Source organism: Bufo bufo, chromosome 2 (genome assembly GCF_905171765.1).
Source record: "Bufo bufo chromosome 2, aBufBuf1.1, whole genome shotgun sequence".
Lineage (NCBI taxonomy): Eukaryota > Metazoa > Chordata > Amphibia > Anura > Bufonidae > Bufo > Bufo bufo.
The window spans coordinates 414,030,459-414,045,972 of NC_053390.1; the positions used below are offsets into that span (position 1 = coordinate 414,030,459).

The window sequence follows — 15,514 nt, forward strand, 5'->3', positions numbered from 1 at the left end:
ACCAGTTCAGGTCTGAAGTCACTTTGTGGGGCCTACATAGTGGATACCCCCATAAATGACCCAATTGTAGAAACTACACCCCTCAAGTTACTTAAAACGGATTTTAAAAAACTTTGTTAACCGTTTAGGCGTTCCACAAGAATTAAATTTAAAAATTTCACTTTTTTGGCAGATTTTCCATTTTAATCTAATTTTTTCTTTAACACATCGATGGTTAACAGCCAAACAAAACTCAATATTTATTACCCAGATTCTGCGGTTTACAGAAATACCCCACATGTGGTCATAAACCGCTGTATGGGCACACGGCAGGGCGCAGAAGAAAAGGAACTCCACATGGTTTTTAGATGCCATGTCCCATTTGAAGCCCCCTGATGCACCCTTACAGTAGAAACTTCCAAGAAGTGATCACATTTTGGAAACTAGGGGATAAGGTGCCAGTTTAATTGCTACTATTTTTGGGTACATATGATTTTTTGATCATTCATTATAACACTTTATGGGGCAAGGTGACCAAAAAATTTGTTGTTTTAGCACAGTTTCTATTTATTTATTTTTACAGCGTTCACCTGAGGGGTTCAGTCAAGTGACATTTTTAAGCTACTTTCACACTTGCGTTGTTCTTTTCCGGCATAGAGTTCCGTCACAGGGGCTCTATACCGGAAAAGAACTGATCAGTTTTATCCCCATGCATTCTGAATGGAGAGTAATCCGTTCAGTTTGCATCAGGATGTCTTCAGTTCGTTTTGACTGATCAGGCAAAAGAGAAAACCGTAGCATGCTACGGTTTTATCTCCGGCTAAAAAAACTGAAGACTTGCCTGAATGCCGGATCCGGCATTTTTTCCCATAGGAATGTATTAGTGCCGGATCCGGCATTCAGAATACCGGATCCGTCCTTCCGGTATGCGCATGCGCAGACTGAAAAAAATGTGAAAAAATAAATGCCGGATCCGTTTTTGCCGGATGACACCGGAAAGACGGATCCGGCATTTCCATGCATTTTTTCGACTGATCAGGCATTTTTAAGACTGATCAGGATCCTGATCAGTCTTACTAATGCCATCAGTTAGCATACATTTTGCCTGATCCGGCAGGCTGTTCCGGCGACGGAACTGCTTGCCGGATCTCTCTGGCGCAAGTGTGAAAGTAGCCTTATAGAGCAGATTGTTACGGACATGGCGATACCCAATATGTATACTTTTTCTTATTTATTCAAGTTTTACACAATAATAGCATTTTTGAAACAAAAAATTATGTTTTAATGTGTCCATGTTCTGAGAGCTATAGTTTTTAAATTTTTTGAGAGATTTTCTTATGTAGGGGCTCATTTTTTGCGGGATGAGGTGTCGGTTTTATTGGTACCATTTTGTGGGAAATACGCATTTTTGATCACTTGGTGTTGCAGTTTTTGTGATGTAAGGTGACAAAAATTGCTTGCTTTGACACAGTTTTTTTTTTTTTTACGGTGTTCACCCGAGGGGTTAGGTCATGTGATATTTTTATAGAGCTGGTTTTTACGGACGCAGCAATACCAAATATGTCTATTTTATTTTATTTTTTCTATTTTTAACATTTTTTTTTATTATTCCTTACTTGGGGATTTTTTTTTTTTTTACATGTGAAACATTTTTTTTTATTTTATTTTTTCAACCCTTTATTTTTTTATTTTACACTTTTCATCCCCCATAAGGTCATACAAGACCTCTGGGGGACATTTACTTCACTTTTTTTTTTTTTTTTTCACTGTTGATTTCTCCTGTAACTGGGGCTGACATAGTAGCCCCAGTTACAGGAGAAATGCACCCCCCAGAGAGGCTGTACAGTGCAATACAGCGCTGAACAGCCTCAGTGCGGGGCTGATCGAGGTCTCTGAAAGACCTCACACAGCTCCTGCACTCTCCAGTCACATGACCGCCGGGCCGGAACAGGAAGCGCATAGAGCTTCCTGCTCTGCATACACAGCGCTCGGTGAGCGCTGTGTATGCAGCGATCTAGAAGGCAGGGACACCTGGGCACTGTCCCTGCCTTCTCTCTGGGTTGCCCTGCTGTCACTGACAGCGGGCAACCCGATCAGCAGCTGCACGATTAGCGTGCAGCTGCAGTTTCTGAACGGATGTTCAGGAATGTCCATTCAGAAATAGAGAACCACCTCCCGGACGTTTATATCCTATGGGCGGACGGGAGGTGGTTAAGTTTACAGAAACACCCCATATGTGGTTGTAAAGTGCTGTATGAGCACACAGCGGGGATCAGAATGGGAGGAACACTGTGTTGCTTTTGGAAGGCAGATTTCGCTGGAATAATTTTCAGGCACCATGTCGCATTTGAAGACACCCTGAGGTACCCTAACAGTGGAAAAAAAAAAAAAAAAGGGACCCCATTAAGGTAAATACACCCCTCAAGGAATTTTTCAAGGGGTGCACTGAGCACTTTGGCCTAACAGCCGTTTCATAGAATTTAGAAAGACTTGGCAGTGAAAATGAAAAATTTAATATTTTACAAGAATATCTCGCTTTAGGCCCAAATTTTACATTTTAACAAGGGGTATCGGGAGAAAATGCACCCCATAATCTGTTACCCATTTTCTCCTGAATACGTCAACACCCCATATGTGGTTGTAAAGTGCTGTATGAGCACACAGCGGGGCTCCGAATGGGAGGAACACAGTGTGGCTTTTGGAAGGCAGAGTTTGCTGAAATAATTTTCCGGCACCATGTCGTATTTGAAGACACCCTGAGGCACCCCAACAGTGAAAAACGCAAAAACGAGGCTCTAGGGGTGCCAGAACATAAAAGGAAATTGAAGAAATGCCTCATTTAATAAAATGACACCTTTCAATGTATTCATCTAGGGGTATAATGGGAATTTTTTTTTTTGGGGGGGGGGGGGGGGAGCTATTATTTGATTGCCAAATGCAAAAATGCTAAACTGAAAATGTCTTCCCATGGATTAATTAAGAAATTTATGAAATGGACTTAATGGATATCAGTGGAGGTGTGATAAACTTGAAAGCACTATCCAATGCAGAGGCCCGGTTTAGAGGGGCAGGTGTCTGGTGTCTTTCCTAATCCCTTTAACCGAGCAAACTCAACACCTTTTTTAGGGTCGCCTTTTTTTTTTCTGTGGGGGGGCTCTTAGAAGTACTCCAGGGAAATGCTGCCCATGTATTATTCTTGAGACAGCAGAAGCACTGCTAGCTGAAAAACTGCCCTCTCCTTCCTGAACGCCAAAAATACATTTTTTAAAGAATTTTTTCCTTAAATTCCAAGAAGGTCCCCCCATAACCAGCTATTCTGGGGATGACAAAGGCATTATATAGTGACACTTAGGTTAGGTATATAGCTAATTTTTTGTACCACACCTTAGATTTTCTTAAGGCACTGTAGGGCTGTAGTACCTGGTCTGAAAGATCCACTCCACCCATTAACTTGTTGTAATCCTGGATACACACAGGCTTGACGTTCTGCTCTGGGGTTCCTCGGACTGGGACTGGAGTGGACTGATCTGCATGGATGGTAGTTAACACAAGAACATCACGTTTGTCCTTGTATTTTAGCAGCATCAAATTTTCTGAGCAAACAGCCCTGCTCTCCCCACGACGCACTGTCTGGTCTATAAAATATTTTGATTTCTTCTAATTGTGCCACATGTGCCTATGCCTCTGGCAGCAAGGCACTTCAGGAGAGGGAAACTATTGTAAAAGTTGTCCAAATATAGATGGTATCCGTGGTCTAGCAGGGGGTGGACTAAATCCCATACTATCTTCCCACTTATACCCAGAACTGGGGGACAATCGGGTGGCTCAATTTTGGAATCTTTTCCCTCGTAAATACGAAAGCGCAATGTATACCCGGATACACTTTCACAGGCCTTATACAACTTCACGCCATACCTAGCCCTTTTATTGAGCAAGTACTGGCGGAAATATAATCAGCCTTTGAAGTGGACCAATGATTCATCCAATGAGAGGCATTTTTTGGGGGTATATACTTGACCAAATTCGGAATTGTAGTGGTTAACCACTGGCCTAATTTTAAAGTGTCTGTCATAACTGGGGTCGCTTGGGGGTGGGCATTCATTATTATTGTTGTTGTTTTTTTTATAATGCCCATGCTTAGGAGAAGTCCCCAAAACCTTTGCATTTCAGTCGTGTTAGTAGAGGTACATTTGTGGATCCTTGCCATATAACTGTCTGGATTGGAGGCAATAAATTGCTCTGCATATATATTTGTTTGTTCCACCATCAAGTTAATTAGGTCATCAGTGAAGAATAATTGGAAAAAATGTATTTCACTGAAACCTGTGGTATCTACATTGATGCCTGGAGTGGCTGTAAATTCAGGCACCTGGGGAACATAGTTATCTATGAGGATTCATGAAGAGTCACTTGTATGGGGCTGCGACTGCGCACTAACCCTAGGACGCCTACGAGGGGGTTCATCATTAGATGAATCATCTGAGAAAGATGAAACAAAAAATGTCACTTCACCTCCACTGTTGGAGTCAGTGTCCTCAAAAAGCACAGCATATGCCTCTTCGGCAGTGAAAAGCCATTTAATCATTTTAAACTGTAAACTAACGTAGATTTTTCTTTTTTTTAAAATAGAACAGCAAACTAAAATACTGTATATCCTTTGGGATAGGATAAAAACTTGGCAGTTATTGACAGGTGTCACAGGTAGCACAGATGGCTGGCGATGAGATGGGATGTTAGCATATGCCAGAGACTTTTGTAAGTCTTTGGCTGACACTCTAGGATTCTTCTTCACCTCATTGTGCAGTCTGCGCTGTGGTCTTGCAGTCATCCTTACAGGATGGCCACTTCTAGGGAGAGTAGCAGCAGTGCTGAACTTTCTCACTTTATAGACAATTTGTCTTACCGTGGCCTGATGAACAGCAAGGCTTTTGGAGATACTTTTATAACCCTTTCCAGCTTTATGCAAGTCAACAATTCTTAATCGTAGGTCTTCTGAGAGCTCTTTTGTGCGAGGCATCATTCACATCAGGCAATGCTTCTTGTGAAAAGCAAACCCAGAACTGGTGTGTGTTTTTTTATAGGGCAGGGTAGCTGTAACCAACACCTCCAATATCATCTCATTGATTGGACTCCAGTTGGCTGACACCTCACTCCAATTAGCTCTTGGAGATGTCATTAGTCTAGGGGTTCACATACTTTTTCCAGCTGCACTGTGAATGTTTACATGGTGTGTTCAATAAAAACATGGTAACATTTAATTCTTTGTGTGTTATTAGTTTAAGCAGACTGCGATTGTCTATTGTGACTTAGATGAAGATCAGATCACATTTTATGACCAATTTGTGCAGAAATCCATATCATTCCAAAGGGTTCACATACTTTTTCTTGCAACTGTATGAGGCAGGGGATGAGGCACAGAACTGATCTGTGTCACTGATTGGGGCACAGAAGCAGCTTTTCGGCACACAGGGGTTAATTCTCTCTGGTAAGTAATACTGTACAGCAGCGTTTCACACTACTTCTCTGATCGCTTCTCTGACAGGAATTGGGACGATCAGAGAAAGAGAAGCACATAGTCCCTCCCTAACCTGCCCCGATGCCCTGTGATTGGTCCATTACTGCAGAGGGACCAATCACAGCGATCGCGGGCAGGTCAGCACTCAGATTCCATTCCCGCTGGCGTCACTGGTTGCCTAGCAACCCCAGCTTCACTGAGCTGTCAGCGCATCGCTCCATGCGCTGACAGTGAAACCCGATCACGTACATGCACGTGGGGATGCGGTAAGGCACCACATTCCCCCATGTATGTGATATTACGGGAAGGGGTTAAAGTCCTGCTTTAGGAAAAATGTTCTTTACAGAATATTAAAAGCTCACCTATTCCTTTTTGAGGTAAGCAAGAACGATATTCATTTAAGTATTGCAAGTAAGGCTTCTGAAGATTAACTTCATAGTATCGGATATTCCCCTCTCCCTATGGAAAAATACAATTGTTTAGATTATTGTGCACTTACCGGTATATGTAGTGTGAAGCAGATATGGAAACACTTACCTTGCCCACTAAATACAGCATGTTTGTATCATTGTCAAAAAACGGGAAGATCAGACCTGAGGAACTATCTAATTCCTCCTGATATAAAGGCACAGATAGGTCATCCTGAAATTTCAGAACAAAAACACATAATATGCAATTCTGAGCAAACACACATAATTCTACATTGTACACGGTATGTTATATAGCAATATATACAGTAGGCAGAACCAGAATTTTTTGCTTATAAAAAGATTTACAAGGATTTTTATTTACTGCATTGAATTGATCTGTTTAGATCAAAGCGGCCCTTGGAACAAATTGTAGTTATACTGATTTACCACCAGTAGAGGGCTCTGCAGGTATAGCTTATAATGTTATAAATAGGCAAAGAATAAGCCGCTTGGAAGGTGAAATTAGTGACGGATACTAATATTATAGAATGTAATAACCATCATGTGAAAATCCCATCTAAGTCCGCCTTCATACTGCTTTTCAATGTTTCATCAAAGCGGAATCTGATCCTAGTATAAAGGAGAGGAACATTTGTTACGGTAATGTTTCCTTTCCTTTGTACAAGGATTAACTCACACTTTTGATGAAATAAATAAAATAAGACATACAGAAGGGTGGATCTCTTACAATGACAATACACAGTGTGGCCCCTGTAACTGAATAAGTTGAATCGTTTTGATAACCTGTGATGCCCCACTTTATGTAGGACTATGCAATTTTAACCATACATGTGGTAGGCATGTAATTGAACTGAGTTGTGGCCACAATCAAGACGCTTAATTTTAAATGTTTCACTATGAACACTTCATACAGTATACAAAAAGCATAAGTGACAATTGAGTTCTGCCCTAAAAGCTTTTAGGCAGACCTTATGCTTCAGTATGTTATAAAGCTAAAAGGTCTTTATAAAATCAGTCATTTTTAATGCTGTGTACAGTATTGTTACCCCTGTCCCACAGAGATTAAAAATTGTAGTCTTTCATCATGTACATCATAATACATACTTGATCCCAGAGGGCAGCATGTCTGTTATTCCACTGAGATGTCCCTGTTGAAATCAGTTTCTTCATGTTTCCCAGAAACAAAACTTTGCTGGATTTGTGAGTCTTACCATCAGATTCCTATAAAAGCATCATGTACATTATAATAATAATAATACTAATATATTAACAGTGGGGAAAATACAAACAATACTATAATTTGCACACAACTGTTTACCAACTAGCATTGCCAAAAACCTTTAAGGGGTTTTCTGAGATTCAGATATTGATGACCTAATCCTCAGGATAGCGGGGGTCCGACATCTTGTTTGAGGAGGCTGCGGTGCTCACTGCAGCTTACCAAGCACAGCTCCATCCATCAGATAACAGCTGTGCTTGGTATTGCAGCTCATCCCCATTCACTTGAATGGGACTGATCTGCTCCTAGGCCACGTGACCTCACTGGCTTCAGAAGAGGCCGTGGTGGTCTGCAAACAGCTGATCGCCGGTGATCCCAGGTGTTAAACACCAGCTGATCTGATATTGAGGACCCATCCTGAGAATAGGTAGTCAATATCACAATCTCAGAAAACCCCTTTAAAATATAATATTCACAGAATAGCACTTTGTGTGTGGCGGTATCACACTACTACAGTTAATTTTTGTCTTCCCACCCATGGGGACTGCTCTATGCCAAGGTATTTGCTGTGTCTCCCAATGACACAGACGAGAAAACTGGATTTTTTTTGTTATGCACCTTAAAATCCCTTCCACGTCTCGTTCATTGGGGGACACAGCACCCACCCCTATTGTATACTATCTGTTATCTGCACAGTGCATGTTACCGTTGCTGGATTATTGTCCCTTTGGATCAGATATGTTGTTGGTTGCAGAGGTTCTTTTTTCTTATTACTAATGTTTTTTTCTACTACAACTACGGTACGAACGGATTAGCTCAGGGGCCGTTGTAGCTGGGGGCAGGAGTTAACACTTTTTGCTTAGTGTTCGGCTCCTAGTGGCAGCAGCTATACCCAAGGTCTTTGCGGTGTCCCTCAATGAACGAGATGAGAAATGGATTGTATGGTGGGTAACAAAAAACAAACAAAAAAACAACACATTTTCTTGAGTAGTGTGGCAGATTGCATGTATGTTTTGCTGACAGTCCTGCCCGCAAACTACAAAACTTATGATTCCTATGTAGTCATGCAGTGTATGAAAATATACTGTCTATGGACACATGTAAGGGTAACAGGTAGCAACAGGCTAAGTTAGGGTACTTTCACACTTGTGGCAGAGGATTCCGGCAGGCAGTTCTGTCGCCGGAACTGCCTGCCGGATCCGTCAAAATGCATGCAAACTGATGGCATTTGTCAGACGGATCAGGATCCTAATCCGTATGACAAATGCATTGAAATGCCGGATCTGTCTCTTCAGTGTCATCCGGAAAAACGGATCTGGCATTTTTTTGCGGTCTGAGCATGCGCAGACCGCAATGCCGGTTCTGTTTTGCTGGAACACTCGGGGCCGGATCCGGCATGTGTTCAGGAATTTTGGACGGATATAAAAACCGCAGTATGCTGCGGTATTATCTCCGTACTGAAAAGTCAAAAAGACTGAACTGAAGACATCCTGATGCATCCTGAACGGAATGCTCTCCATTCAGAATGCATGGGGATAAAACTGATCAGTTCTTTTCCGGTATTGAGCCCCTAGGAACGGAACTCAATACCGGAAAAGAATAACGCTAATGTGAAAGTACCTTTATAAAATATATAATCCCAATAAAGATTCTATTTTAGTTTACATGAAAACAAAAGTAAACAGAGTAAACCTTATGTCTTAAAGAGGACCTTTCACTAGAATAGAAAATCGAAACTAAGCATACAGACATGGAGAGCGGCGCCCAGGGATCTCCCTGCACTTACTGTTATACCTGTGCGCCGCTCCGTTCTCCCGGTATAGCCTCCGGTTTCTTCATATGTTCGGCTCCACCCAGTTGAGCCTGCCGGCGTCTCCTTCTCCCAGGCTGTAGCGCTGGCCAATCGCAGCGCTCAGCTCATAGCCTGAGAGGTTTTTTTTCTCTCAGGCTATGAGCTGAGCGCTGCGATTGGCCAGCGCTACAGCCTGGGAAAAAGACGCCGGCAGGAGCAACTGGGTAGAGCCAAACATATGAAGATACCGGAGGCTATACCGGGAGAACGGAGCGGTGCCCAGGTATAACAGTAAGTGCAGGGAGAACCCATGGGCGCCGCTCTCCATGTCTGTATACTTAGTTTAGATTTTCTATTCTAGTGAAAGGTCCTCTTTAAGCTCTGTTCACACTAGGGTAACCGCTTCCATTTGTAGCAGAAGTCAAATTGCTGTGACTGATCCAAAAAGACCCCATTGACTGCATGTTATGCTATTCAATCTGTAATGTCCATTTACATGTTCCCTCTGGATTGTAAAGTGCTGCAGAATATGCTGGCGCTATAGAAATAAAGATTATTATTATTAATACAAATGCTGCAGAAGTTAACATTAGCCAAGGTGTAAAGGCTTTTACTTTCTTTGGTAATGTTTTAAAGCCTCTTATAAAAAGGTGTGTATTAAAATGACCCAGATAATTTGTCCTAAAATATGAAAACTAAACTGGGACCTTAAACCATACTTTTATTAGAAACATGAATTATGTATTTTAAATTGTATTTCATGCATTCTTTATTGTGTAAATCCCTGTAAATACGATAACACATTGCTAATACCTTTCATAAAGACATGTGGTGAGATGGATGGAGTCTGTAAGACCCTCCAATTTCCAAAACTAGAGCACCAAAACCCTTTTGACTACATTCAGAGATTTCAGTTACTGGAAAATTTCTGATACAACTTTCCAGGCAAAGGCTTATGCTAATCAATAGCAATTTGCTTAGAATACTGAATCAAAGATTCCCAGACGGAAATCTCTGAATGGTGCCAAATGGCTTCAGGTGGGTCCTCTACACCAGTGGTCCCCAACCTTTTTTGCACCAAGGACCAGTTTCATGCAAGACAATTTTCGCGGGGACTGGGTGGGGTTGGGGGGGTTCTGGGGCAGGGCTTAGGGGGTGTTGGTCAGCGAGGACCGATTCACGCGCATAACAAAACACAAGATGCATATTAAAATATATAACACTATATAACAATTACATTTATTATTTAAATGTGACAACTCCCCATAATGCAGAATCAGTGTGAAATAGGCCTTACTATTACATTGATATCTCCCTGCCTTTATTTCAGGCTGACATGGTAACTATACCTGAATTGGCTGCACAAAACTGACTAGGGTCTAGTGGTCACGGGGCACTACTGCACTGCTGATAATTTCAAGGTGACATGGAAGAGGAACCGCAGGTCATTCTCCCGTTCACTTTCTCTGTTACTAGCTGAAACTGGATGCCGACAACCCACCTAACCCCTCGGGCCGTCATGTTTATTTCCAATGGTGGGGCAGTAAGACCTAACCAATCCCTCCCTCACAAGCCCTTTTCAGCATTTTCATTCGTGGGGTAGTGGGACCTAACCAATCCCTGCCTCACTAGCCCTTTTGAAGCATTTTCACTGGTGGCAGTGGCTGGCATCACAGTTGGAAGGAAGGAACGCTCTCCTTCCTTCCCGCTGTACAGCAGCTCGCTGTGTGTGATGTGTGCGTCGGGCACGCATGCGCCTGGCGTCTCCGCTCCTTTGTATTGCTGCGGCCCGATAAACAATCTTCCAGGGCCCGGTCCTGGGCCACGGCCCAGCGGTTGGGGACCGCTGCTCTACACTACTGCAGTATTACATGCTGGAAGCCGGTGATGGCCCCAGCTCATGTACTGTATTCATGTGATCTTCTGGCTAATATCTAACATTTTTTTAAACTATCAACTTGGCTGGATTTCTCATTTAAAATGGGTTCTCTGGGAATTAAGACAATGAAAATACTTAATTATGACTTTATTATAAATATATTCCCAAATACCTTTCATTATTTATGTCTGGGGAGCAATCATTAGGAGGAATAAAATGGCAGCTGTCCTACCAGTACACACAAAACCTGTCCTAATCACACAGGAGGACAAGTTACTTCACAATACTGGGCCAAAGAGCTGCCTCATCCTCCTCTCCTGCTTGTCAGGAATTATGATTCTGAATACAGATAAGATCTTCAGCTGAATCTCTGTAGGAATGGAGTTCATGAGAAGACATGGAAGTACAGAGGATGGACAGGATAGACTGTGGTAATGTTGTAATGGAGACTGCATACAAGTGCTGCTGCTCCTCTCTGTACTTCATGTCTCCTCATGAACTCCATTCCCACAGAGATTCAGCTGAAGATAATATTAAACTCTATTCAGGATCATAATTAGGGATGAGCGAATCGACTTCGGATGGAACATCCGAAGACGATTCACATAAAACTTTGTTTCAATACTGTACGGAGCAAGAAGTTATTACGCAAAGCAATAACATTGGCTCATCTGAGCCAATACATTCTAATACTCTAAGTAGCGCTTGCTCCGTACAGTATTGAAACGAAGTTTTATGCGAATCGACTTTGGATGTTTCATCCGAAGTCATAATCCCTGACAAGTAGGAGAGGAGGACGAGGCATCTCTTCACCTCAGTGTTGTGAAGTAACTTGTCCTCCTGTGTGATTAGGACAGGTTTTGTCAACAGTAACCAGAAAGTGGCCAACCCCTTTAAAGGCTATGTACAGCTTTGGGGGCAATTTCTTTTATTATCGAATTTAACACATTTGAACTAAAAATAATTTTTTCACATGGTCTTTATTAATAATTTTGTTTCTGTGCAGCCTTGAGTTTCTCTAGTAACAGGGTCTGAATTTTTTCTCTTTTCCATCAAGCAGCTCAGCTGATAATTCCTTATCTCTGACCTCCTAAACACTTACTTATAAGAATGTGGCTTAAAGTGTTTATGAGCTTTTAGTAATTTACAGATAAGGTTTATTAGACGACAGGTACAAGTGAAAGTGAAAATACTATTCACACAGCTAGACAAACAGTTAACCTTTTGTGACAGAACGGCTCAATATTTTTTAATAAAGACCAATAGAAAATATGATTTTTAGCCCAAAATGAGTAAAATGCAATGATAAAAAAGAATTGCCATCATTCTGTAGAAAAGAAGAAAACTGAAGATTTAAGGAAAATAAACAGATAATGTATGCAGATAAAGCAGGTTCTTACATATAATTATTTTTTTAAAAGCTGCTAGTCGCTCTAAATTTCTCTCTCGGCTGATGATGGGCACTTCTTCAAGTAGCTGTATAACCCTTGTCAGTCGGCTATACTTCCATCCAATGTGATTTGCTGAAATGCTGTTCACAGTGGCATTTTATAGGTGAAATGCGCATGCTAACTTGACTGGAAGATGCAGACATTGCATGTGCCACAGACTGGCATTGTCTGCAGTAATGGGAGTGGAGTGTAGTTTCAAGTTAAAGGGGTTAGCCATGAATTTGATATTGATGGCCTATCCTCGGGATAGGTCATCAATTATGTGATTGGTGAGGGTCTGACAACCAATCCCTCCTTCCCAACCGATCAGATGTTTGAAAAGGTCATGGTGCTGAGTGTTTAGGCCTCTTCCTAGGCCAGCGTCGTCACACGTTACATCGGTCACATGGCCTAGGTGCAGCTCAGACCCATTTAAGTGAATAGGGCTGAGCTGCAATACCAAGCACAGCCACTATACAATGTACCACACTGTGCTTGGTAAGCAGTGAAAAAGCTTCAGCACTCACAAAGCTCCAGTGAGCTTAGTGGCCTCTTCAAACAACTCCTGAGGATAGGCTATCTATATAAAATTCCTAGACAACCCCTTTAATGGTCCAGGAAACACCATATGTATATGGATCAGAATGATGAGGTAAAACTGAAATGGATCATCTAAAAAAGTAAAGCTAGTAACAAAATGTACAATAAAATTAATCAGCATAATGGATTATTGTGGACAATGACCAACTCAACTGACAGTTATCGGGGCAGACCTGTATAATGCGTCCCTTAAGAGGATCAATGATTCTGACTTTTCTGTCTTTGCATGATGTAGCAAGAAGACTTCCATCTAGATTGAAGGACATAGAGAGAATGACGTCTTTATGACACTCTATTGTCCGGACAGGACTGTAAATTACTGTCTCCTCGGTGTCAAGATTCCATATCATGATCTGAAAAACAAATATATAAGTACATAATCGGACATTATAACATATAATCTATTCAGACATCCCTTAGTGGTTCAGGAACAGTGCTGCCATTATCAGGCCACAAAGATCTTCCTGCTCCACCAAGTTATGCTCCAGGGACCCCTTTGACATGAGAAAGTCCATTAACAACTATTGGCATTATTGAACATATGTCCTCAAGGAAAGCAATACTTTTCTCCGATGAGTAATGATCAGACATGCTCAGCTGAGATCAGACTGAAGCAGCCTCTCGTGATATCACCAACTGAGGGCGGATTGTGAAGCAGAGAGGGAGCAGCAGATACATCTTTATGCTCTTTGTTGGAAATTAGTTTGCTTTTGATTTCATTTGATAAAGTGCATCTAAAGAATGTCACGTTACAAAAAAAGGAAACCATAAAACTTCACGGCAATCTAATAATCAAAATTTTATACAGATATTGCAATATAAAAGAGGTCCAAGATCCACATTAAAGATTATATTATTTTCATAATCGGCAATTAAACTTAAATGGGTTGTTCAACCCTAGAGGCCTTTCAGGCAAATCCCCCAGCCTGGAGGGATTGCCCACCACCGCTACAGCTCTCTGATCTCCTGTTGTCATCGTTCTGTTTGATGCTGGTCATGTGGTCGCTGCAGCTAATGACTGGCCACAGCAGTGATGCATCCCACATGTGTCACTTGCCAGAAGCCGGAACCCAGCAGCAGGGATCAAATAAGTATGATTCCCTTTACCTGAAAGGGAATAAACAACCCCTATAAAGAAATACTTCAGGTAAAACTGATGCACTTTTTGGGTCCTGAGAAGTTGAAGCATGACAAACTTTAAGATAAACAAAAAGAGAATCCGCAAGTGTGTCAATGCACCTGTCTGAAGTTGTTTAATTAATACAGTGCCAGCCACAGCACTCTCCCATAACAGTGCCAGCCACAGTGCTCTCCCATAACAGTGACAGTCACAGCGCTCTCCCATAACAGTGCCAGCCACAGTGCTCTCCCATAACAGTGCCAGCCACAGTGCTCTCCCATAACAGTGCCAGCCACAGTGCTCTCCCATAACAGTGCCAGCCACAGTGCTCTCCCATAACAGTGCCAGTCACAGTGCTCTCCCATAACAGTGCCAGCCACAGTGCTCTCCCATAACAGTGCCAGCCACAGTGCTCTCCCATAACAGTGCCAGCCACAGTGCTCTCCCATAACAGTGCCAGTCACAGTGCTCTCCCATAAGTGACAGCCACAGCGCTCTCCCATAACAGTGACAGTCACAGCGCTCTCCCATAACAGTGCCAGCCACAGCGCTCTCCCATAACAGTGCCAGCCACAGTGCTCTCCCATAACAGTGCCAGCCACAGTGCTCTCCCATAACAGTGCCAGCCACAGTGCTCTCCCATAACAGGACAGCTACAGAGCTCTCCCATAACAGTGCCAGTCACAGTGCTCTCCCATAACAGTGCCAGTCACAGTGCTCTCCATAACAGGACAGCTACAGAGCTCTCCCATAACAGTGCCAGTCACAGTGCTCTCCCATAACAGTGCCAGTCACAGTGCTCTCCATAACAGGACAGCTACAGAGCTCTCCCATAACAGTGCCAGTCACAGTGCTCTCCCATAACAGTGCCAGTCACAGTGCTCTCCATAACAGGACAGCTACAGAGCTCTCCCATAACAGTGCCAGTCACAGTGCTCTCCATAACAGGACAGCTACAGAGCTCTCCCATAACAGTGCCAGTCACAGTGCTCTCCCATAACAGGACAGCTACAGAGCTCTCCCATAACAGTGCCAGTCACAGTGCTCTCCCATAACAGTGCCAGTCACAGTGCTCTCCATAACAGGACAGCTACAGAGCTCTCCCATAACAGTGCCAGTCACAGTGCTCTCCCATAACAGGACAGCTACAGAGCTCTCCCATAACAGTGCCAGTCACAGTGCTCTCCCATAACAGTGCCAGTCACAGTGCTCTCCATAACAGGACAGCTACAGAGCTCTCCCATAACAGTGCCAGTCACAGTGCTCTCCATAACAGGACAGCTACAGAGCTCTCCAGCTGGTGCCAGCCACAGTGCCCCCAGTTTGTGCCAGTCACAATGGGTCCCCTTAGTCCCAGCTAGTACATCACAGACATCTTCCATATCCCGCAGTGAAGAAGAGACAGAATAGAGTGGCTATAAAATGACTACTTCTCTGCACTGGAAAATGCATAGGCAAGTATGTCTTATCCTGACTGATGTGGGTTGCACCAGAGGCCATAGGATTTGCGCTCTTGCTCTATAATAAGGTTTAGCTTTATTTGTTGTAA

At 42.7% G+C, this 15,514-nt stretch overlaps 1 protein-coding gene across 1 annotated transcript in view; it reads right to left on the minus strand.

The window, feature by feature from the left end:
• Positions 1-15,514, minus strand: part of CORO2A (coronin 2A) — a 232,443-nt gene that overhangs the window by 36,383 nt on the left and 180,546 nt on the right. The window contains exons 5-8 of the mRNA XM_040417297.1: positions 13,019-13,198; positions 7,030-7,146; positions 6,032-6,136; positions 5,857-5,953 (exon numbers count right to left, since the gene is read on the minus strand). Of these exons, the coding sequence (XP_040273231.1) occupies positions 5,857-5,953; positions 6,032-6,136; positions 7,030-7,146; positions 13,019-13,198 (499 nt within the window). The remainder of the gene's footprint in view (positions 1-5,856; positions 5,954-6,031; positions 6,137-7,029; positions 7,147-13,018; positions 13,199-15,514) is intronic.